The 25,340-nt window shown below is 43.5% G+C and overlaps 1 protein-coding gene across 1 annotated transcript in view; it reads right to left on the minus strand.

Moving 5' to 3' along the window:
• The window catches only part of grid2ipb (glutamate receptor, ionotropic, delta 2 (Grid2) interacting protein, b), a 33,077-nt gene that overhangs the window by 2,440 nt on the left and 5,297 nt on the right, over positions 1-25,340 (minus strand). The window contains 19 exon segments of the mRNA XM_041858821.2: positions 737-901; positions 1,156-1,274; positions 1,369-1,498; positions 1,820-1,906; positions 2,415-2,570; positions 2,936-3,132; positions 3,408-3,485; positions 3,990-4,077; positions 4,194-4,316; positions 4,318-5,073; positions 5,648-5,967; positions 6,278-6,455; positions 6,831-6,928; positions 7,388-7,531; positions 7,874-8,025; positions 8,817-9,134; positions 9,649-9,718; positions 11,657-11,760; positions 13,052-13,333. Coding sequence (XP_041714755.1) covers positions 737-901; positions 1,156-1,274; positions 1,369-1,498; positions 1,820-1,906; positions 2,415-2,570; positions 2,936-3,132; positions 3,408-3,485; positions 3,990-4,077; positions 4,194-4,316; positions 4,318-5,073; positions 5,648-5,967; positions 6,278-6,455; positions 6,831-6,928; positions 7,388-7,531; positions 7,874-8,025; positions 8,817-9,134; positions 9,649-9,718; positions 11,657-11,760; positions 13,052-13,333 — 3,565 coding nt within the window.

Below are 25,340 nucleotides of genomic sequence, written 5' to 3' on the forward strand. Positions count from 1 at the left end.
CCGCCTATAACCCCAAGAACACCATCCCCACCGTCAAACATGGAGGTGGAAACATTATGCTTTGGGGGTGTTTTTCTGCTAAGGGGACAGGACAACTTCACCGCATCAAAGGGACGATGGACGGGGCCATGTACCGTCAAATCTTGGGTGAGAACCTCCTTCCCTCAGCCAGGGCATTGAAAATGGGTCGTGGATGGGTATTCCAGCATGACAATGACCCAAAACACACGACCAAGGCAACAAAGGAGTGGCTCAAGAAGAAACACATTAAGGTCCTGGAGTGGCCTAGCCAGTCTCCAGACCTTAATCCCATAGAAAATCTGTGGAGGGAACTGAAGGTTCGAGTTGCCAAACGTCAGCCTCGAAACCTTAATGACTTGGAGAAGATCTGCAAAGAGGAGTGGGACAAAATCCTTCCTGAGATGTGTGCAAACCTGGTGGCCAACTACAAGAAACGTCTGACCTCTGTGATTGCCAACAAGGGTTTTGCCACCAAGTACTAAGTCATGTTTTGCAGAGGGTTCAAATACTTATTTCCCTCATTAAAATGCAAATCAATTTATAACATTTTTGACATGCGTTTTTCTGGATTTTTTTGTTGTTATTCTGTCTCTCACTGTTCAAATAAACCTGACTGATCATATCTTTGTCAGTGGGCAAACGTACAAAATCAGCAGGGGATCAAATACATTTTTCCCTCACTGTATCAAGGGCATCACTATGGCTACCGGCTCACCTCAAACTTGGAAGTAAACTCAGCGAAAATTGCGAAAAAGGCCTCTGTGGAGGTGGCCTTGCTGTCCTCGCCGAAGTAAGAGGCCACCTTAGTGAACTCGTCCATGGCTCTCAGCTGCAGAGAGTCCAGAGACTGAACCGCTGGGTGACTGTTCTCCAGGAAGCCCTTTATCTCCAGGATCAAGGGTAAAACCGTCAAACTGTCAGACCATTTGAAGCACAGTGAAACATTCTGACTAGTAATATCCTGACTATTGTTATTTATGGTGTAATTATATACAATTACAGTGTAATTACTTACTACTAATTACTACAGTGTGTTACTGTGTAGCACACGCTAACTATACTGTGTACTATGATTATATGTGCGTGTGACATGTTCTGTTGTGAAGGGCTTTGTTGTTGTTGATAAAAGGATACACTCATGACGGCAGCGAAGTGGTCCTCAGCCGTGGCAGGGATCATCTGACAGGCTGTCCTGATGTCCTGGATGGTGGAGTGGAGGTCACCCAGCTCAGCTGTCAGGACTCGCTGATTCACTGCAGAGAAATTTCAATAAAAAAAGTGAACCTCAGAGTCCAGCTGAAGGACAGAGCCAGGTAAAGAACATTGTGGGGTATCGTCTTACTGTACCTTTGGCTGCGAGTGGCACGGTTGTAAGGTCCCTGGCAAAGTTCAGCAGTTCCGGGAAGTGTTGGCATAGCGATTTGGCAAGAATGTGGAGGAAGGTGGATTTACCATCCACTGTTTTAGTGGTGCTGAGCTGTAAGAAGGAAGGTGCGATAGGATTTGGCATTAGAAAGAGGTCAACTCCAAGGCAAAGATAACACAAGGGGTTATCAAACCACTCCTCGGGGACCCCAAGTCGTTCAATGTATTTTTAACTATTCCACAGCTAGCACACCTGATACAAATTGTCAACTAATCCTCAAGCCCTTGACTAGGTGAATCAGGTGAGTTAGTTCAGGGCTACAACACAATTGAGAAACGTCTGGGTTTCCCAGAGGAGAGGTTTGAGAACCACTGCTATAGAGGCAAATGAGGTTAAATCACAGTCTGTGAGAGCATGAACATCCATCCATACCTCAGTGAGAAAGTTTATCTTAAAGCCAGTGGTTTTGTTTGTCTTGGGTTGACCATTATTCAGGTAATTCCCCATTGCCAGCACAAACTGTCGACAGAAACAGAGGTTTAGAAACAGTTTACAGGTAACACGACATAATAATAATAATATGCCATTTAGCAGACGCTTTTATCCAAAGCGACTTACAGTCATGCGTGCATAATTTTTTTTTGTGTATGGGTGGTCCCGGGGATCAAACCCACTACCTTGGCGTTACAAGCGCCGTGCTCTACCAGCTGAGCTACAGAGGACCACGATACATGATAGGACCAGAGGACCACAGGACATGATAAAAACATTATGCGTACCTCTGAGTCTGTTTCTTATTACCTTATCCTATATGATTTTACAGACAGACAAATCTTCAAAATTGCAATTCTTAACTGAATCATCTTGGTTCTTTGGTCTTAAATCATCCTGGTTCTTTAATAACCTTAGATTTTGACAGCACAGTACCATAAATAATATGAAATAAACAAGATAGTTGTTTGCCATTTCTCAATCATTAAGCTACTATATTCCACTCTCATCGAGCGAGTTACAGTAGTTTTATTACCTCGAGGATCTTGGCCAGTTTCTTGCTGCTCCTGAGTTCCACTGAGGCCTTGTAGATACATTCGTATCCAGCCTTCATCTCCTCTGTCTTCTCCTGCAGGGTCGTCTTAAAATGGAGGCTCCGCAGACGAGTCTTATACTCAGGGACCATCAGCATCTGGGCACACACAGATTATGAACTTGAAAAATATTGTTACTATTGCTAGTATAGTAGCATACTACTGTAGTAAACTACTACTATATTATACAGTAAAATACTGAAATATATATTTTTTTACATTCTAGCCACAGCCTAGAGCCCTCAAACTCAACTCTGGACCTCTAAGCCAGTTCACCTGGCACACCAGTTAATTATCAGATAGAACAGAAAGCCAGCAGTCTCTGGACATCGTAGGATAAGAGTTGAACACTCCTGGCCTAGAGGGATTGACTGGGCCAATATAGACAATGTCATTGGCTGAAACCACCAGTGGCTCCCGACCCACCATTTGGGACACATTGACACAACAGTGTCTCAGTTACCTGCAGGACAAACTGGTCAGGGTCGCTAAGTTTGGCGGAGTCCTGGTCGAAGCGTTGGTACTGTTTGACCTCCTGGTCATCGGGGGCGTAGAGCAGCAGCTGCTTGATGTGGGCTGGCTCTAGCCTGTCTGTGGTCATTGTCATCAGTACCTTGCGCAGCTCACCTGGAGACAGCTTCAGGTGGGCGATCAGGATGGCTGGGGAGAGGAGGAATGGAATGGAGGGATGGAGGAGACAAGGTTTATTTGGATCTGTTACATTAGCAACTGATACTCTTCCTGGGGTTCACAGAAAACACAGTACAAAACAGTCATTGACAATAAATACAGACCTTCATTGATCAAAAACAACAACAACACCATTCAATTGCTTCTGTAAAAATCCGTGTTTGAGCCACCTGGCCCAAAGGGTAAGTTCAGATCATTGAGATAAAGGTTCAGATCCCTGGGGGCTACGGCATGGTCATACTCACAGGCGTTGTAGGCCTTCTTATAAGACAGAATCTCTACCACGTCTTTCTTTTTAAAGCTCTCGGGCAGGAAGACTGGCTCTGGAAGAGAGACTGACACATTTAATCACAGTGTAAGGATGCTGCTCTCCAGGCACCAGGGTTGGAAACACTAACAGGCACTAAAGATGGATGGGTAATGAGAGAAGAGAGGGAGGGATGGGATGGGAGGTGGTGCCGTATGGAGAATGGATTTGATGAGCAGGTGAATGGAGGAGTTTAGTAGACCATGGGACAACTTGGTGAGCTGTGAAGGCATAAGAACAACATGGAATATCAGCAATACAATGAAACACAAAACAAGCCATGTTGAATTAATGAATGTGATGTACTCTTACACAGCAATGATATAAAATCATTATATTGCATTATATATGCAGGACTCCCTTGCAAAAGAGACCTTAGTCTCAATGGGACTCCCTGTTAAAATAAATAAATATCAAATCAGAAACAATGACGGTAGAAGGACAATATAAAAAAATATGCTATCATAGAGGTGGACACTATGAGATGTTTGATGAAAAGAGGTCATAATAAAGAACTTACTGGAACTCTGTTGGGTACCAAAGTGCAGCTCTAGATCGAGATACTTCACCATGTCACTCAGCTTGTCATAGTCAGGGTCCTCTCCAAGCTAAGTCAGACAAAGTATCTGTCAATACATTTCTTAACACAACAAAAACAACAATAACAACAACAAACAGTACTGAGTCCAGGTTCCCGGGGTAGTATAATAGACTCCACACGTACCTGTCCCCAGATGGTCCCCTCAGAGTTCTCCACCTGCTCCCAGCGTAGCCTCTTGACACTCATGTGGTTGGTGTCCCCAGCACAGGGACTGGAATTGGGCAGTGGAGGCGGGTCGCAGGGGGGGCGGCAGTGGTGGAGGGGGCGGTGGGGGCACCTTGTGTTTCTGGAGTTCTGACACTGAGATGGGGGTCTCGTAGGTCTGTGAGTGAGGGGGCTGGGGAGGGTAACTCTGGGGCTGGGACAGGTGAGGGGCCTGGGGGGGCAGGCTGTGGCTCAGCTGGGGCTGGTAGGGTTGGTGGTGAAGCTGGTGGTGCCTCTGGAGGGCGAGCTGGCTTTGCCTGTTGAGCTGAGGGGAGGGCTGGGGACACAGGATGGGCTGGGTCAGGGGCTGAGGCTGGCTGGTCTGGCGGGGCAGGTTCCTGGGGCGAGAGGGCTGGGGAGAGTAGCAAGGGGCCAGTGGGAGAGTCATCTGGGTCGCTTGGTGGTGGAAACGGCCCTGTAGCTCATCCTTGGTCGGCAGCACCTTGTGTATGGTCGGTCTGTTGTACGTGAAGGCCCGTGGAGCGGGCGGGGGAGGGGGGATGATTGGGTGCTGCGGCTGGAAGGCCATGCGCGCCCGGGGGATATGTTCGGGGGAAAAGTGAGAGAGGACCGGGGTAATGGGGAGGGGGTCGGAGAAGCCGAATGGTGGCGGAGGTAGGGGGGTGGGGAAGGGCGGAGGCGGCGGGGCGCTCTGGGGGGGCGGGGGGATGGGGATGTGTTCGGAGCCGGAGGAGTAGGTGAGGGAGGTGGCGTCATCGTTGCTGCTGAGGTCCTCACTGCTGGCACTGCTCAGCTGGCGGGGGAGGTAGCTCACTTCCTGCTCATCCTGGAAACTCATCTGGACACAGCAGATAATCATCAATCTCACACTTTATAATCAGACACACCATGTCATCTGATTTACATCTTATAACCTTATACAGTGTTCAGAAACCTTACAATCAGACGCACACATACTGTATAATCTGATGGTCACTTTATCACGGTATGCATCCTGAATAGTCTGCACAAACCTTATAATCAACTTTTATTGTACGGCGATAATGTATGTAATCTTTTCCAACTCCATAAATACTGTATCTGTTGACACAATAACAACTTCACATACTGTACCGTCTGTATCCTATTCATAAACATTGTATTTACTACACTGTAGATTCTCTAATAATTTGTTGTACATAACAGTTTCTTCACACAATGACACTACTGTAGGCACGGATGGCCTGTTGGCGAATTTGATTTGGTATCATTAACATTTCACACCAATTCTCCAGGAGTCTCTTGGGGCTCACATTGTCTAATTGTGACTCTGGCTCTCTCACCTCCTCATAGTGACTATCTCTTCATATATTGTCTCGGTCTCTCGCCTCCTCATAGTGACCATCTCTTCATATACTGTCTCTGTCTCTCACCTCCTCATAGTCGTTCTCTCCAGGGAGGAAGTTGTCCACCAGAGTGACACGGTGTCCCAGCTGTTCACTCAGAGCGTCCAGGAACCTGTCTGTGTCCCTGCTCCGGGGCGGTCTGGAGAAGGTAAAGAGCTTCCTGCGTCTGGACAGGGGGCTGGTGGGGTCGTCAGAGTGCTGGGGAGACGGAGGGGGGCTCTCCAGGCTCACGTAAGGGTTGGAGTCAGCGCTGCCGGGAGACGGGATGGTTCCCTCATGATAGAACTCATACAGAGGGTCAGGCAGAGGCTCCTTCCATGTCAGAGACAGACCTGATTTACGGTTCCCTGTGGGGGGAGAAGAAACACTGCATTATTTCAAAGATGTCTAACAGAGGACTTTGTGACTCAGCGTTTTATTTGGTTTAAATAAAACTTGACCCACATGTGGCAGCTGTTTGTTCAATTTACTCTAAAGAAGTCTCTTTAAACCACATGGGTTCCATCTTAAATGATCTTATTTGTCATCCTTAAAGCGAGCATGAGTGACAACGTTAATGGCGATGTTGTTGTAACCATTATGATATGCTGACCATTGGCTTCAAGTGGTTGCCATGTCAATGGTGTGTGTGAGTGGGTGTGTGTGTGTCTGTGTTACCTGTGCTACCTTGACTGAGGGAGGAGCGAGCAGGAGACTGGCCATAGGCGTCAGTCTGTCCCAGCTCCTGAAAGTCTGGTAGGGTCAGTGGAGAGCAACGACTGTGACTCTGTTGCATGGCCTTCATGGCACTCTTCCCTGTGTACACACTCTCCAGCTCTGTGTACACTCCTGCCATCTAGGGGTCGTAGGGGGTGTGAGCAGGACATTAGCACAAAGCACTGGGAACGGTTTATCACAAGGTCTGCTTATAAACTCTTTATGAATCATTACTAGATAGTTTGTTAACCTTGAGTAAAAATCCTAAACAACATGCGTCATATTTGTCTTTTTTAAAATGTTAACATACTGTAACTATGTAATACTATTTACAGACTGTTCATGAGCAGACGTCCAGATAAAGTGTTTCCAAAAGCACTGGTAAAAGCATTGGAGTACAGCAGAGACATGTAGGTATTTATCTTTATAAATAAATAGATGGCTCTGGTGTACAACCATAATTAGCACCACTGGCTCTGCATGGCTGACCATTGTGTTGCAGTTTTATACCCACGTGATTCAGGTCAGGGGACTCTGGGAAGGAGGTGCCGTCTCCACACTGTCTCTCTCCAGGTGTCCCAATCCCACTCCCTGGTGCATCCACATGAATCCCTGCGTCCACATGAAGGACAGGGACAAACTGTCATGAGGATCCACCTCCTCTCAAGCCCAGAGAGGAGGGGAGACAGCAGGAGACAGCAGGATGAATCATAATGTACTTAACAGCATGGAGAAGCAACAGAGACCTAGTGCATTTTGACAACTGTGGGCTAGATACTAACTTGAGATTTACTGTACACTACACAGTACACCTGTAATTTGAATTTCTGCGCAAATCTCCCATTGGCGTCAATGTGTGGTTTATGCTAAATTCCAAGTTACTGTAGGCATTTCTCAAGTTAGGATTTGGCCCTATGAGACTAGAGATGGGCTTAATGCAATACTAGGCTTGGATAGATATTCCCTGTTAGAAGCAGCAAGTCAACCCTCAGCCCTGGAGTGGCTGGTTGAGAGGAAACCCTTCCAATCAAGGATAAGGACAAAGAGTTGCTGAGCTGATCACATTCGTACCCATTCCCAGGTGTGTTCCGATGATGCAGTCGTCAGAGCTCCTCTCCCGTACGGGGCCTCTGTAGGAGGTACCTGACACACGCACTGAGCTGCTCCTCCTGTGGTGCTCCTGTCCTGCACCTGGCTCTGGCTCAGGCTCTGCTGCTGTACACACACACAAACACACAGAGAAAGAGAGAGAAGAATTAGAATTAATTAGAATGACATGAGGAAATATCTAAGAACATCCCACCACACTGAACAATAAATATATTCTCTAGTCATCAGCTATTTTCATTGTAATATCTAGCTGTCTAAGTTTTTGCCTCTGCCAAGCCTTGCCTGTAAAGATGCAAAGCAATCTTCCACTATGAAAGACAAAACATTTTATAAAAATCTAAACCGGTGAGAGCATAACCAAACAGAGACCCCACTTCTAACTCAACTCACTCACACGCAACAGACCCAACCAAGCAGGCAGAGAGATGTGGCTAATGGCTAACCCACCTGCGGTCTTGAAGCCCAGGAAGCGTGAGATCTTGCTCTGACAGTGTTCCTGCTCCTCGTAGGTCAGCAGCTGGTAGATGAACTGCCAGATCACCTGTTTGGCTGGAGTGTCCAACACCGGGAACACATCAACAATCAGGGTGTCCACGTTCCTGAACATTTACAATGACAAAGTCACCATTTTAGATACTTCTGAACAGCTCAGACAAATAATCAAAATCTGACTTTTTTGTTGCTACAATAAAAGTATTTTAAAACATGCTAAAATAAAAATAAATAAAAACTCAAGCACACTGGTAATCTTCATTCTTTATTAATTTAATAGATATTTTAACCAATGTTTTATCAGGAGGTACAACTCATTATCTGAGGTACAACTCAACTCCTACCGGTGTGCTGGAGTTTTTCTTCTTTTTATTATTAAGAATACTTTTTTCCCCATGCACCTGGTAGCTTGTTAACGTGTGCAAGTTTACTTTCTCAGACATGCTAAAATAAAAGTATCAAAAGAAAATCCTACTTTCGAAAAGGTTTATTGCTATTCAGTAACGTTGATAGGGAATTTGTCTTGGTGACTCTTTGATTCTGTACTCTGTAAAATAACATGTATTGCTTTAGATTAGACAAGTTTACCATTATATAATGTATAGAATTATAGAATTTACATTTAGTGCATGTAATAAGATGTAATGAACCATATTAGGATTCAAGCAGATTATTGAGGGGTAGGATGTTATTTGGCAGGGAACTGTCAGATTATGAGAGGAGTTTCTCTTTTAGGGTAGGTCAACATAAAATGTATGTAATATTTACTATTGATGTGTGAGGCATTTCAAACGAATAAATCATAATTCCTGACATTTGAAAATAGATTCTCTCTCTCTCTCTCTCTCTCTCTCTCTCTCTCTCTCTCTCTCTCTCTCTCTCTCTCTCTCTCTCTCACCTGTGTTGGAAGAAGGTCTCCAGGGCCTTGCAGATGGTGTATCTCTCCTGTACGGTGAGCAGGTGATCCAGCTGCTGGCTAAAGGTGCGTCCGTGGACCTTGATGCTGGGGGGGAGGATCTCAGCCACCCACTGCAGGGAGCTGAGGGGGACCGGGGAGCGGGACCTTGGGGCCACGGAAGGGGACAGGCCTGGGGAAGTGTCCTCCTGGTCCCCCTGGTCAGAGAGGGAGTAACCAGAGGGGCCGCTTTCCACCACCAGGGTGGGAATGGCCCCACTGCCCTGCAGCATGGACACCACCTTCTCATGGGAACAGTTCCTGAAGACTCATACACACACACACAGTCACTGTCAGTACTAATATCAACGTAGACACGATCTTGCAAGGCTGTTGTCATTGGACCAGCTCCTAGAGACACTGAAAGGTACAGAGAGTTATGATCTACAGTATTCAGTACTGCACGCTACTACTCACCCATGTGACCCCTGGTTTACATGGTTTCTAGGGTGGTATAATGAGGTATTTGTGGGTGATACTGTGGGTGATATTGTGCTATGGGCGGTGAAATATTGACAGAGCCCTCCTGAGCAAATGTGATTCCAGCCAGGCTGTGTTCTAATGTGCACTCCCACACTTCTTCATGTTCAGAATAAAAAGGAATAATAAGTAAGTTTAAAGGGCGTAAAAGGACTTCCCACAATCATTTTCTCAAATACCATTCCACACACACATCCACGCATGTGCGTGCACACAGACACACACCAGCCCACTTATCAGGTTGACTCACTCTCCTGTGAGCATCATAAGGTAAGGTCATAACAGGTCTCTGTACCTCATGTCCAGCCCATTGAGGAAAAGGATGCGGTCGCCTGGTTTGAGACCACAGTCTTCAGCAGGGCTGTCTGAAGAGAGACAGGGGGATGAGAGTCAGAGAGAAAAGGAGGGAAGACACATAACAATCCATGATGATATGCAAAACAGAACATTTATAAAAGCCTCATTAATCAAATCAGTATGTAATATTTGACTGATGTTGTTTTTATGTACCATGTGTTGTCTTGGGTTATGCCGGTAGCCCTTTAGGAACCAATTTAGCATAATATTATCTATCATTCTTAAGTAGGTGTACAGTACCACATGGCCATGCAGGCTCTCTGACATGAGACAGTGTGTTCTTATGGATGCCTGTACATCACGATCTTATCTCATCCACCCACAGCATCTCCATCTACAGCCGTCCTCATAAGGCCTAGCCCACTGAGTCAGTGAGTAACTTACTGCTGGCCTCTGCTCAGATCTGTAGCGGGTGGACGGCATCATACACACTCACTCACTCACTCCTCCCCCGCCTCAGCCCTGACAAAGATGAGCATCCGGTAAACCCCATATTATTATACTCTGGTACAACATTTGACATTTTAGTCATTTAGCAGACACTTATCCAGAGCAACTTAAAGGAGCAATTGGAGTTAAGTGCCTTGCTCAAGGGCACATCAACAGATTTTTAAACTAGTCAGCTTGGGGAGTCAAACCAGCGACCTTTCGGTTACTGGCCCAATGCTCTTAACCACTAGACTACCTGCTGCCCCAACCTCTGCATTTACAGCAGAACATCTCTCCATCACAGCACACAGCAACATCCACATCCATCCATGTATTCATCCTCCTCTTATCCCAGTCTCTTTACAATCCCTGACCACTTCCCTTATCCCCTTAAACGGCCCTTAAACAAACAAAAACAACAATAAAAGCATCACCCAGCATGACTGTACTGTCTGTCTTATTGTACAGTGGATGGATGTTGGAAACTGTGTACGTAACAAATACAATTTGATTTGATTAGTTAGTGACTCAGAGACACGCCTCCACCTCCTGACACATACTGTATATTCAGGTTAACACCCCTCTAGATCAGATCACCCCAACAACAACCCCAACTACTGACCACAGCATCCCCAACACCTAATAACCTCCACTACTGATCACAGCATCCCCAACACCTAACAACCTCCACTACTGACCACAGCATCCCAAACACCTAACAACCTCCACTACTGAACACAGCATCCCCAACACCTAACAACCTCCACTACTGATCACAGCATCCCCAACACCTAACAACCTCCACTACTGACCACAGCATCCCCAACACCTAACAACCTCCACTACTGATCACAGCATCCCAAACACCTAACAACCTCCAATACTGACAACAGCATCCCAAACACCTAACAACCTCCACTACTGATCACAGCATCCCAAACACCTAACAACCTCCACTACTGACCACTGCATCCCAAACACCTAACAACCTCCACTACTGATCACAGCATCCCCAACACCTAACAACCTCCACTACTGATCACAGCATCCCAAACACCTAACAACCTCCACTACTGATCAGAGCATCCCAAACACCTAACAACCTCCACTACTGACCACTGCATCCCAAACACCTAACAACCTCCACTACTGATCACTGCATCCCAAACACCTAACAACCTCCACTACTGATCACAGCATCCCAAACACCTAACAACCTCCACTAATGACCACAGCATCCCAAACACCTAACAACCTCCACTACTGATCACAGCATCCCAAACACCTAACAACCCCCACTACTGATCACAGCATCCTCGACACCTATCAACCCCCACTACTGACAACAGCATCCCAAACACCTAACACCCACTACTGACTACAGCATCCCCAACACCCAACAACACCCACCTGATACCAGCCCAGTACAATACGGTGTTACCCAACACAAAACATATAACATCATCCAGCCAACACACCACATAGAGAAGTGTAATCAGCAGGTCGTCATAACTTACCTGGGATGACAGAATCGATACAGACAGGGGCATGGCCCCTCAGGGTGAACCCAAAACTCTTCTTCCCTCTGTAAACCCTTACTGTCCTGGGGGGAGCACGGAGGCTGAGGGAACATTTCAAAGCCTGTATTATTTTCTGTCAGAACATACATTTGTATAAATTTTTACAGTAGAGTAGTAAAATATATGGTTTTAACAATATAGTTGTAATTACATTACTACCTTTGTTGTGTACTGATATTTTATCAATGGGCTTTCAACCGCTTTCAAATGTATTTATCAAGTACTACTGGGTGCGTAGAATAGCCTATCGTTCTCAACAGTAAATAACAATTCTACAGGGATTTCAAATTATCATGCCCACATCATACTGTCTGTTATGTAACTTGAATCTCGCCAACTAGAAATAAAACAACAAAGGAATGTGAATGAGTAAAAAAGAAACAGTAGCTAGTGTGTCCAGTAGGAATACCACATAACAGGTATAATTTCCAGCTCAGACAGTGATGCCTCTGTTCCCTGGCTCCCACTAAGAAGCATTTCCATCAAAGACTGGGATGGAGATATCACAGTTGCCATGGAAACTACTCAAGGCAACATCATAAGATATGAACAGAGGTCCATAAAGCAGAAGAAGGAGAAGAGAGGAAACCGGTAAAATCCGTTCTTTGATTGTCTTTATGCTTGTTATGTAATATTGGGACAGATGAGAACATTTTAAATGGGTTTTTAGAGTACTGTACTGTGCTATATGTACAGAGACACAAAGGGTAGACTCAGCACTGCAAAGCACTAGAGACAAGAAACTGGTGGGATAGAAAAGGTGAAGGAAACAGATCTCATCTCTCCCCTCATCTACCATTTGTCCTTTATATACATCAGTACCATTCCATAACCCAAGAAACAGCACAGAAGAGGAGCTAAAAACATGGACTTGAGTCTACTGCAAAGTATATCTGTAAAACTGGAATGGAGTGAGCTACTGTATGGCTTAGAGCTGAGCCTGCTGTGTGGTTCGACTGTTTACTGACTTTCTGAGTCATAATCTTAATTCCTCCAAGGTATTATCGGTTGGACACTGATAGCTATAATCGTTGTGTGTTGTTATAATATTAGGTGAGTAATAAGACTCATTCAATGGTTAACAGAAACTGTTCCCTAATCAACAGTATCAGGTGCTTCCAAATCATCTATCAACAAACAACACATTTAAACATTTAGAAAATTACCCAGCGGGTTGGAACATTTATTTTTAAAATGTCATTCAGTAGTAATTTTTAATCCAATATATGTCCATTATCTCCTGCTCCAACCACACAAACAGCATATTCTAAATATTCTCTCTCTCTCAGGTGAGTGGGAGTCATAGCTAAATACCCCATACTGTATACTAACCTCTGATTGGCTCCTGATTGATGCACAGGTATGCCCGACATAGACTTCCTGTACCCCCTCTCTCCTCTCTCCTTTCCCCCTCCGTCCTCCCCGGGGTCCCGGGGTACTGAGCTGGCCCGTTTGGAGCCGTGGTGGCGGTCGGGGTGGTCCTCGCTGCGGCTACGTCTCAGACGGCCCTGCTGGCCCGGCACGCTGATGCTCTTACTGCGACAGATCCTCTGGATCAGGCTCTGGGAAACGGCCTCGTCAAACCGCTGCCGGTGCTTCTTGGGGATGAAGATCCTGGTGAACATGGTGAGAGAGGGACCAGCATGTGAGAGGAAGGGAAAGTAGGGGGAGGGGTGGAGGGGTGGAGAGGTGGAGTGGTGGAGTTCCCCCTGGATCTAAGGGGCTACCACCAGGTAGACCTCAGAAGTCACCCCTCAACAGTCTGTCACCTCTGCCCAGAACAAGAGGTAAGAGAGGAATCAGAGATGATGAAGACAGAGATTATGTAGATCTCCAGAGATCTCCGGGAACCAGAAGGTGTTACTAGATACCTCAGCAGTCTGTGTCAACTCTGGTGCCCAAAACCGCACCACACATACCAAAGCCCTGGTCTGAGATTCAGAGGAAAAAGTCAGAGCTAGAACTGAGAATAAAGCATCCAGGTTGGAGAAGAAAATTCATGCAGCTGAATACAAATCACTGTTGACTTGGTGAAAGAGAATCATCATAAAACATACTTAGAAATCCATAGATTGACGAAAAACAAAACAAACGCACTTCTTCTAAAAAGTCGCTGTCTTTCCATTTAGTCGCTGTAGTCCATGGATAAAGAAGAGAAGGGAAGGTTTGATGGATAGCGAGAAAGAGGGCGAGATATATCTATAGAGACAGTCAGTGAGGCAGCCGTCTGTGCAGTGGCGTCATTTGCTACAGTGTGGATTCACTCTGCTGCAGCTTGAGATACCAATACAGCAACAGCAAAGGTGTGGGAGTAAGCAATAAGCTGTATTACTCTATCACCTCTCTCTCCCTCTCTTGCTCTCTCTTTCTCGCTATCATCCCTCAGTGCCTTGCAAAAGTATTCATCCCCCTTGGCGTTTTTCCTATTTTGTTGCATTACAACCTGTAATTTAAATGGATTTTTACTTGGATTTCATGTAATGGACATACACAAAATAGTCCAAATTGGTGAAGTGAAATGAAAAAAATTACTTGTTTCAAACAATTCTAAAAAATAAATAACAGAAAAGTGGTGCGTGCATATGTATTCACCCCCTTTGCTATGAAGCCCCTAAATAAGATCTGGTGCAACCAATTACCTTCAGAAGTCACATAATTAGTTAAATAAAGTCCACCTGTGTGCAATCTAAGTGTCATATGATATGTCACATGATCTCAGTCTATATACAGTGAGGGAAAAAAGTATTTGATCCCCTGCTGATTTTGTACGTTTGCCCACTGACAAAGACATGATCAGTCTATAATTTTAATGGTAGGTTTATGTGAACAGTGAGAGACAGAATAACAACAAAAAAATCCAGAGAAACGCATGTCAAAAATGTTATAAATTGATTTGCATTTTAATGAGGGAAATAACTATTTGACCCCTCTGCAAAACATGACTTAGTACTTGGTGGCAAAACCCTTGTTGGCAATCACAGAGGTCAGACGTTTCTTGTAGTTGGCCACCAGGTTTGCACACATCTCAGGAGGGATTTTGTCCCACTCCTCTTTGCAGATCTTCTCCAAGTCATTAAGGTTTCGAGGCTGACATTTGGCAACTCGAACCTTCAGCTCCCTCCACAGATTTTCTATGGGATTAAGGTCTGGAGACTGGCTAGGCCACTCCAGGACCTTAATGTGCTTCTTCTTGAGCCACTCCTTTGTTGCCTTGGCCGTGGGTTTTGGGTCATTGTCATGCTGGACTACCCATCCACGACCCATTTTCAATGCCCTGGCTGAGGGAAGGAGGTTCTCACCCAAGGTTTGACGGTACATGGCCCCGTCCATCGTCCCTTTGATGCAGTGAAGTTGTCCTGTCCCCTTAGCAGAAAAAAACACTCCCAAAGCATAATGTTTCCACCTCCATATTTGACGGTGGGGATGGTGTTCTTGGGGTCATAGGCAGCATTCCTCCTCCTCCAAACACGGCGAGTTGAGTTGATGCCAAAGAGCTCGATTTTGGTCTCATCTGACCACAACACTTTCACCCAGTTCTTCTCTGAATCATTCAGATGTTCATTGGCAAACTTCAGACGGCCCTGTATATGTGCTTTCTTGAGCAGGGGGACCTTGCGGGCGCTGCAGGATTTCAGTCCTTCACGGCGTGGTGTGTTACCAATTGTTTTCTTGGTGACTATGGTCCCAGCTGCGTTGAGATCATTGACAAGATCCTCCCGTGTAGTTCTGGGCTGATTCCTCACCATTCTCATGATCAATGCAACTCCACAAGGTGAGATCTTGCATGGAGCCCCAGGCCGAGGGAGATTGACAGTTATTTTGTGTTTCTTCCATTTGCGAATAATTGCACCAACTGTTGTCACCTTCTCACCAAGCTGCTTGGCGATGGTCTTGTAGCCCATTCCAGCCTTGTGTAGGTCTACAATCTTGTCCCTGACATCCTTGGAGAGCTCTTTGGTCTTGGCCATGGTGGAGAGTTTAGAATCGGATTGATTGATTGCTTCTGTGGACAGGTGTCTTTTATACAGGTAACAAGCTGAGATTAGGAGCACTCACTTTAAGAGTGTGCTCCTAATCTCAGCTCGTTACCTGTATAAAAGACAACTGGGAGCCAGAAATCTTTCTGATTGAGAGGGGGTCAAATACTTACTTCCCTCATTAAAATGCAAATCAATTTATAACATTTTTGACATGCATTTTTCTGGATATTTTTGTTGTTATTCTGTCTCTCACTGTTCAAATAAACCTACCATTAACATTATAGACTGATCATTTCTTTGTCAGTGGGCAAACGTACAAAATCAGCAGGGGATCAACTACTTTTTTCCCTTACTGTATACCTGTTCTGAAAGGCCCCACAGTCTGCAACACCACTAAGCAAGGGGCACCACCAAGCAAGTGGCACCATGAACACCAAGGAGCTCTCCAAACAGGTCAGGGACAAAGTTGTGGAGAAGTACAGATCAGGGTTGGGTTATAAAAAAATATCAGAAACTTTGAACATCCCACGGAGCACCATTAAATCCATTATAAAAAATGGAAAGAATATGGCACCACAACAAACCTGCCAAGAGAGGGCCACCAACCAAAACTCACGGACCAGGCAAGGAGGGCATTAATCAGAGAGGCAACAAAGAGACCAAAGATAACCCTGAAGGAGCTGCAAAGCTCCACAGCAGAGATTGGAGTATCTGTCCATAGGACCACTTTAAGCCGCACACTCCACAGAGCTGGGCTTTATGGAAGAGTGGCCAGAAAAAAGCCATTGCTTAAAGAAAACAATAAGAAAACACGTTTGGTGTTCGCCAAAAGCCATGTGGGAGACTCCCCAAACATATGGAAGAAGGTACTCTGGTCAGATGAGACTAAAATTGAGCTTTTTGGCCCTCAAGGAAAACGCTATTTCTGGCGCAAACCCAACACCTCTCATCACCCCGAGAACACCATCCCCACAGAATGATGCTGCCACCACCATGCTTCACTGTGGGGATGTTTTTCATCAGCAGAGACTGGAAAACTGGTCAGAATTGAAGGAATGATGAATGGCGCTAAATACAGGGAAATTCTTGAGGGAAACCTTCAAGCAGGACATTGACCCTAAGCATACTGCTAAAGCAACACTCGATTGGTTTAAGGGGAAACATTGAAATGTTTTGGAATGGCTTAGTCAAAGCCCGGACCTCAATCCAATTGAGAATAATCTGTGGTATGACTTAAAGATTGCTGTACACCAGCGGAACCCATCCAACTTGAAGGAGCTGGAGCAGTTTGGCCTTGAAGAATGGGCAAAAATCCCAGTGGCTAGATGTGCCAAGCTTATAGAGACATACCCCAAGAGACTTGCAGCTGTAATTGCTGCAAAAGGTGGATCTATCTATCTACCTACCTACCTACCTACCTACCTACATACCTACCTACCTACCTACCTACCTGAAGAGCAGAACAATAGCTTTTCTGAGCATGTCTCAGTTGTCTGGACAGTAGGATTCTCAGAGGGAGAATGATATGAGGTGAAGGATTATCATTTTCTCATCATGTAGATAACAACACGGATCAAAGCCATCGTCTTGTCTGTTTGTCTTTAATAACATAACCAAGAGAACAGTGGTATGGTGTTAATTCAGTATATAACTCATTTTTTGCTAATTGAAGATATAAAACATGTGGTTCATTACAGCAATTGTGACACTGAGATGTAAAGGCAACAGCTGATGACGAAAACAAACACACACACACACCACACGCACACACACACAGAGGGCAGCTGACAGCTGGTTAAAACAGGAACAGTGTGTAAGCGTTAGCAAATTACAACTGATGAACAACATTGCATCAGTACAGATGGAATTGTTTATGTGAATTAAAACAAATGCTCCCAATTAACACATAATCCAATACAGATCATGTGAGTACATACAGTATAAATATAATTAAGAAATATTATCAAACGGTTAAATATAATGATAATAATAATGAATAATGTTGGTGATTCCGTGTGTCATCCCTGGCCCTGGTGTTGTTGACCCCTCCGAGTGTCTCCTTGTTAGCTTTTGTTCCCATGATTAGATGAATCAGACGATGAGTGGCAATACATAAATTATAATAAAGTGGAGAATTCCGGAAAACAAACTAACTGGCCATGCAATTATAAAATGGCACGAACAGAACAGAGAGAGAGAGAGAGAGAGAGAGAGAGAGAGAGAGAGAGAGGCAACATGCAGAAACGTGTGAAAATGAACTAGCTAATTACGCACATTCAAACAAGTTGGACAGCTAAATCAAGCAAATTGGACACAGAGAGAAGTTCTTCAGAGACAATAAGGATTCTAGCCACCATAGGGGAATGTTCTGCTAATTAGCCATGATTCTTCCACAGTGCTACTGAGTTATCCAGACACATGGAGATATATTTAGAACTCTTGTAGAACCTGCTGTTCTATGGAAAGCAATTTGTGGACACTCATTACTGTTGTGATGTACTTATGCAGCATCATTTAGCTTGGTCTCTCACCAACCCATCGAGTCGCTTTCTCTCTACTAGCTTTCTACATTTTTAGCCATATTATTATCTGGCATCCTTGTGTCATTCAGTGCTATTTCTAAGAAAACCTTATCTGCCACCACCACTACAACTGAGCCTTCACTGCTCAATACAAGGTTTTATTTTTCAAACAGCCGCCTCATCATAAGAGTTGTCGAAACTGTCTTATCTTTGGAACTAATTGAGTTTTCAACTAATGTGACCTCATTTGCAGCAGAGTAGAGTGGTGCTCTATAATTATCTAAGATGGTGGAGGGAGGATGGATCTCTCCAAAGGGAAAAATGACAAATTGAAATCTAACTGGTAGACCTCATTTCATTTCTATTCCAGATGTGAGAGACTGTACTGTCGCTATTTATTGCTTTGCTTTGCCACACTGTCGCTTGCCTGGCACTAAATGAACGGTGGACATTAAAGATTGAGGGGAGGGATTTAGGAGATAATTATGTGGTTTACAAACCAGTGATTAGGGTCACTATGTCATTGGTCAGTGGCCATCAGACCCAGATGTTGGACAGAATATCAATAAACAGGGTCAGTTTGGAGTTTCAACGGATCTCTGACATTAACACATACAGTACTGTAACATAATGGTGATTATGGAGCTTCAACATATATAATATCTCTACAGTAACATCATGGGCAGCCAACAGTACACAACAATATTGTGTTATATTGCCAATTTGCCATTCAGCTACCAACAGAAAGATCAGACAGCCTTGGTTTGTCTGAACACACCTGTGACCAGTCTCTTACCCACGACATGTAAACAATAAGGGAAGTGAGGAGCGCTCTAGCAACAGACATTTGTCACTCTTTGTATCACATGCTGCCTGCATCTCCTACCTAGATAGATATATAATCATTTGTGATTCTGCTTGTAGTGAAATAGTGCCGTTTAAAGGGGTTGTTGAGTCCTCCAGCATTAGGAAGCTTTTAAGGCCAATAAAGCATCTGTCCAGTAATGGAGGTGATTATGCAGCTGAAACCTCCTTTACTTCTCTAATACACCTATCAAATACACTCCAATCTGTCTGGAAATGGAGCCTCGGAGCAATGTGATGATGACCTATGAGGGAAGATCAATGGTTGAGAGTGGATGTCAATTGTAAAGTGATTTGCTAGATGGAGTGATGCTATAATTTACTGTAAATGTGTGAGGAGGCTTTTGTAGTTACAGTACATTACTCTTCTACGGTATGCACCACTACATTAAAGAAGACTGTTTTTGTTGACATTATTTTAGCTTCCTTAAACACAATCAATATGGCAGCAATAACTAATATACCAATACATCAAACATGGCAGGAATCAATCAATCAATCAATCAATCAAATGATCAATAGCACCTTCAGTTCAGTCATTTTTAGGGTAACATTTTCACAGACTACAATTACACAATAGTCTGGACAGTTTTAGCAATAGAAAAAAACAATACAAGAGATTAGATACTACAATAAGCCCCATCACTTATCATGATGAATTCTAGGTTACTGCTTATTCTAGGAATCGCTAGCGACTAAAAGTATAACTCATATAATCTGGTAGAAAATCCTAGAATGTTTCATGTTGACTCATTCAACTGCTGAGAGTCAATATGCAAGCAAGAAAGTATACAGTCAACACCGAATTCAATTCTGCAAAAGGTAATTCAGACCTCTGCATTAAATCATTGCACAACAATAAATAGTAGAAACATTAAATCAAGTCTCTGAAAAAGAGCATGGGCTACCAGCCAACACACACTACCTCTCATAGTAAAAGCAAACAGGTACAGTACTGTACCAGGATAATTATCTGCCCACCTAAGGCAAGTCTGACACACTACACTGTGGAGTCCCTAACTGTTCTGAAACAGATGTGTGCATTCAGCAGTACAGCACTGCAAGACAAATGCAAGTGCCACAGCCAAAAACAGCACTCACCCCAAACAGCTCATTACTGTTAGTAGTCTGTCATAATTCAGAATCAGAAGGAACGTTATGAGGATTATAAAATAATAAACGTGAGTAAGTGCATAGGTTCACAAACGGTATGTTGAAGTCTTAATACAGTATAACGGTATGGGACAGAATCAGCATGGTGCATCCAGGAACCATCGCCAGCAGTGAACTGTCAAGGGAGAACGGTCACCAAACACAGACGAGCAATAGCATAAAGCAGAATAATGAGAGGGGGGGGGAATAGCGAGAAAGAGAGAGACAGAAAAAAAGAAAGAAAGAAAGAAAGAAAGAAAGAAAGAAAGAAAGAAAGAAAGAAAGAAAGAAAGAAAGAGGAGGAGAGGAGGGAGAGAGTCCAATTCAGTGGAGTAAAACAAACACATTTTCATGGCCTGTTAAATGTCACTCAGTCTATATTTAGAGAATAATGCCAAAGAAGGAAATAAGTCTCACTGTCCTCTGGGGATCAGGAATCACTGTCTTATGATCTTATTGAACAAAATAGCTTTGCATTTGAATATTACATTATCCATACATAACCTTATAACCTTAGATAGTACAGTATCTTACAGTATAACAATTTCTATAATGAGTGTCTAATCATATCACTAGGACCCAGAGTTTTTACTGGTCTGGTCATGTGGTGAGGAAAAACTCAGGGCCCCAATCATTAGGTATCACTACCTACTTGATATACCTTATTAATGGTACCCAAAGGATCTGCACTGACTATCTTGCACTGACCCTACGCACACTCACTAGGCTATATATACACACCATATATGTACTCACTCACACACACTACATTGACACTCCCACACAAAACCCACACACATTCACATACACTACATACACACACACACACACACACACACACACACACACACACACACACACATAACACACACGTACACCGACACAACACAAACATTCACAATACACACACTTTATTTTACTCTTATTATTATCTATCCTGATGCCTAGTCACTTTACCCTGTCTTCATGTACACTACCGGTCAAAAGTTTTAGAACAACTACTCATTCAAGGGTTTTTCTTTATTTTTTAAACTATTTTCTACAATAGTGAAGACATCAAAACTATGAAATAACACATATGGAATCATGTAGTAACCCAAAAAGTGTTAAACAAATCAAAATACATTTTATATTTGAGATTCTTCAAATAGCCACCCTTTGCCTTGATGACAGCTTTGCACACTCTTGGCATTCTCTCAACCAGCTTCATGAGGTAGTCACCTGGAATGCATTTCTATTAACAGGTGTGCCTTCTTAAAAGTTAATTTGTGGAGGGGGGGGGGGTATACAGAAGATAGCCCTATCTGGTAAAAAAAATACCAAGTCCATATTATGGCAAGAACAGCTCAAATAAGTTCATTAGAGTTACCAGCCTCAGAAATTGCAGCACAAATAAATGCTTCACAGAGTTCAAGTAACAGGCACATCTCAACATCAACTGTTCAGAGGGGACTGTGTGAATCAGGCCTTCATGGTCGAATTGCTGCAAAGACACCACTACTAAAGGACACGAATAAGAAGAAGAGACCTGCTTGGGCCAAGAAACACAAGCGGTGGAAATTTGTCCTTTGGTCTGGAGTCCAAATTGGAGATTTTTGGTTCCAACCGCCGTGTCTTTGTGAGACGTGGTGTGGGTGAACAGATGATCGCCGCATGTGTATTTCCCACCGTAAAACATGGAGGAGGAGGTGTTATGGTGTAGGGGTGCTTTGCTGGTGACACTGTCTGTGATTAATTTAGAATTCAAGGCACACTTAACCAGCATGGCTACCACAGCATTCTGTAGCGATACGCTATCCCATCTGGTTTGGGCTTAGTGGGACTATCATTTGTTTTTCAACAGGACAATGACCCAAAGAAGGAGAGTGATGGAGTGCTGCATCAGATGACCTGGCCTCCACAATCCCCCGACCTCAACCAAATTGAGATGGTTTGGGATGAGTCGGACCGAAGAGTTAAGGAAAAGCAGCCAACAAGTGCTCAGCATATGTGGGAACTCCTTCAAGACTGTTGGAAAAGCATTCCAGGTGAAGCTGGTTGAGAGAATGCCAAGAGTGTGCAAAGCTGTCATCAAGGCAAAGGGTGGCTATTTGAAGATTCTCAAATATTAAATATACTTTGATTTGTTTAAACTTTTTTGTTTACTACATGATTCCATGTGTTATTTCATAGTGTTGATATCTTCACTATTATTCTACAATGTAAAAAATTGTACAAATAAAGAAAAACCCTTGAATGAGTAGGTGTGTCCAAACTTTTGACTGGTACTGTACATATCTACCTTAAATACCTTGTACCTCTGCACGTTGATCTGGTACTGGTACTCCCTGTACATGGCTACATTCTTGTGTATTTTATTTCATTCTTCTTGTGTTACTATTTTATTTGTATTATTTATTATTGTTATTTATCATTATTATTTTTAAACTCTGCATCGTTGGGAAGGGCTCATAAGCAAGCATTTCACGGTAAAGACTGTACCAGTAAGTGACACTGATATGATTAAACTGCATTACTTGGAACTACAATACCCACAATCCACCACATCCACATTGTTTACCTCTGTGTAGTTGCCTCCTTCTAGTAAATACAGGTTAAGGTCAGATAATCAAAGATGTGGTCTGGTTACAGCTCATTAGTAAAGTTTCCCCTCTGAAGTAAGACCCCAGCCGGATGACCACATGGTCCACATTCCCTCAGATGGATTCCTCATACCAACCAATCAGATTAAAGACTTAGAGACAGACAGGAAGTGTCATCTCACATGACAGATGCCCATCTCCCTCTCTAACTTACTTCCTTCATAAGGTATGGAAGTAACAGTAATCTCCACACCCCTAAAGGAAAAATTGTACTTGGTTAAGGGTTTAGTGAGAGTCTCGTTGGTCGTTTTCACACATGAAAAGACATAAGACAAATGGTTATGCAAGTAATTCTTCATTAAAATGTCTAACAACATAAGTCTTTAGCCATAGCAGCCAGTATTCTCTGAGTTCAGTTGAGGTCACAAACAAAAAAAAATAATTCAAAAAGGCAGAGACAGTGATGATTACAATATTTACAGATCCTTGAGCTGATCTCAGACAGGAACAATGCTGCCAACATTTGTGAATTTGATACGACCACACTAAATTATTGTGAACACCGCCAAATACTATCTGGCAGGTCTGTCAGTAACCCATTTGATTTGGCTCAAGATGGAGCAGGATAACGCTAGCAGTGCTAGCCCACCAGTGTTTTTATCCATGGCTGGGCACAAATGCTTCAGGTGTGAGATGATTTCCACACAATCACAAGACAAAGATAAGGTGGAACTGGAAAATGGACAGGGATTTGTCTGCCCTAAATGTACCACCATCAAGCCTCTTAGGGAAGAGATCCTCTGGCTGTTAGCTTGGCTGCGAGAAAAGGAAAACCTGCTTTCTAAGTACACTGACCTTGCTGTAACCCAGGAAAACCACATCTCGGTTATAAATGGCATATATAACAAGGCATTTAGAAATGCCAGATGGGCTCATTTTTCTAACTTGATCACTAATAATCAGAATAATTTGAGAGTGCTCTTCTCGACCATTGATGGCCTGCTAAATTCTACCCCCGCAAACCTAAATGTGATGAGTTTGTGGCATATTTCAGAGATAAGATAACAAACATTAGGGTGAGTATCAGTCAAGCAAGACCTGATGAGAAGTTTGATGATATGTGCCCTAACCTACCACGCAAAGGCACTATGGATTTATTTTCCCTGGTTGACACAGACATGCTCAGGAAAGTGATATCACAACTTAAGCCTTCTACCTGCCTATCCCCACCACCTTCTTCAAAACAGTTTTTAATTGCATATCTGAAGAGGTGCAAGCTATTGTTATTCACAGGCACTTTCCCTACTGCACTAAAAACTGCTATGGTGAAACCCCTTCTGAAGAAAAGTAATCTAGATTCTTCAGCTCTTATCAATTTTCGACCAATCTCCAACCTTCCATTCTTAAGAAAGGTTCTGGAGAAATTGGTTTTCAAAACACTAAATTATTTTTGAAGTGCCAGCTGTATTTTTGAAAAATTCCTATTTGGTTTTCGGCCCACCACAGCACAGAGACAGCCTTAGTTGAAGTGGTAAATGACCTTAGAGCCAACACAGATACCAAACAGCTCTCCGTCCTTGTACTCTTGGATTTAAGTGCTGCATTCAACACTGTTGACCATGATGTCTTTCTGGGCTGACTGGAGAGGTGGGTTGGCCTCTCATTTCCAGTTCTAAATTGGTTTAGGACCTATTTAACCGGTCGAGAGTTTTTTGTCAACCTTGGTGAACATAACTCAGAGAAAATACATACCACACGTTGCGTTCCACAGGGTTCGATTTTAGGTCTGGTACTGTTCAGTTTAGATATGTTACCCCTTGGCAGCGTTATCAGAAAGCACAGCATTGATTTTCACTGCTACACAGACGATACACAACTTTACATTTCTGTGTCACCAGAGGATTTTAGCTCCACAGATAAATTATTAGTCTGTAGTAGTGATTTAAATACTTGAATGGCTCACAACTTCCTCCAGCTAAATCAAGACAAGACCAAGGTACTTACAGTGCCTTGCAAAAGTATTTTATCCCCCTTGGCATTTTTCCTATTTTGTTGCATTACAACCTGTAATTTAAATTGATTTTTATTTGGATTTCATGTAATGGACATACACAAAATAGTCAAAATTGTTGAAGTGAAATGAAAAAAATGACTTGTTTCAAAAAATTATACAAAATAAATAACGGAAAAGTGGTGCGTGCATATGTATTCACCGCCTTTACTATGAAGCCCCTAAATAAGATCTGGTGCAACAAATTACCTTCAGAAGTCACATAATTAGTTAAATAAAGTCCACCTGTGTGCAATCTAAGTGTCACACGATCTGTCACCTGATCTCAGTATATATACACCTGTTCTGAAAGGCCCCAGAGTCTGCAACACCACTAAGCAAGGGGCACCACCAAGCAAGCGGCACCATGAAGACTAAGGAGCTCTCCAAACAAACAGGTCAGGGACAAAGTTGTGGAGAAGTACAGATCAGGGTTGGGTTATAAAAAAATATCTGAAACTTTGAACATCC

The sequence above is a fragment of the Coregonus clupeaformis genome, chromosome 31 (genome assembly GCF_020615455.1).
Source record: "Coregonus clupeaformis isolate EN_2021a chromosome 31, ASM2061545v1, whole genome shotgun sequence".
Classification (NCBI taxonomy): Eukaryota; Metazoa; Chordata; class Actinopteri; order Salmoniformes; family Salmonidae; genus Coregonus; species Coregonus clupeaformis.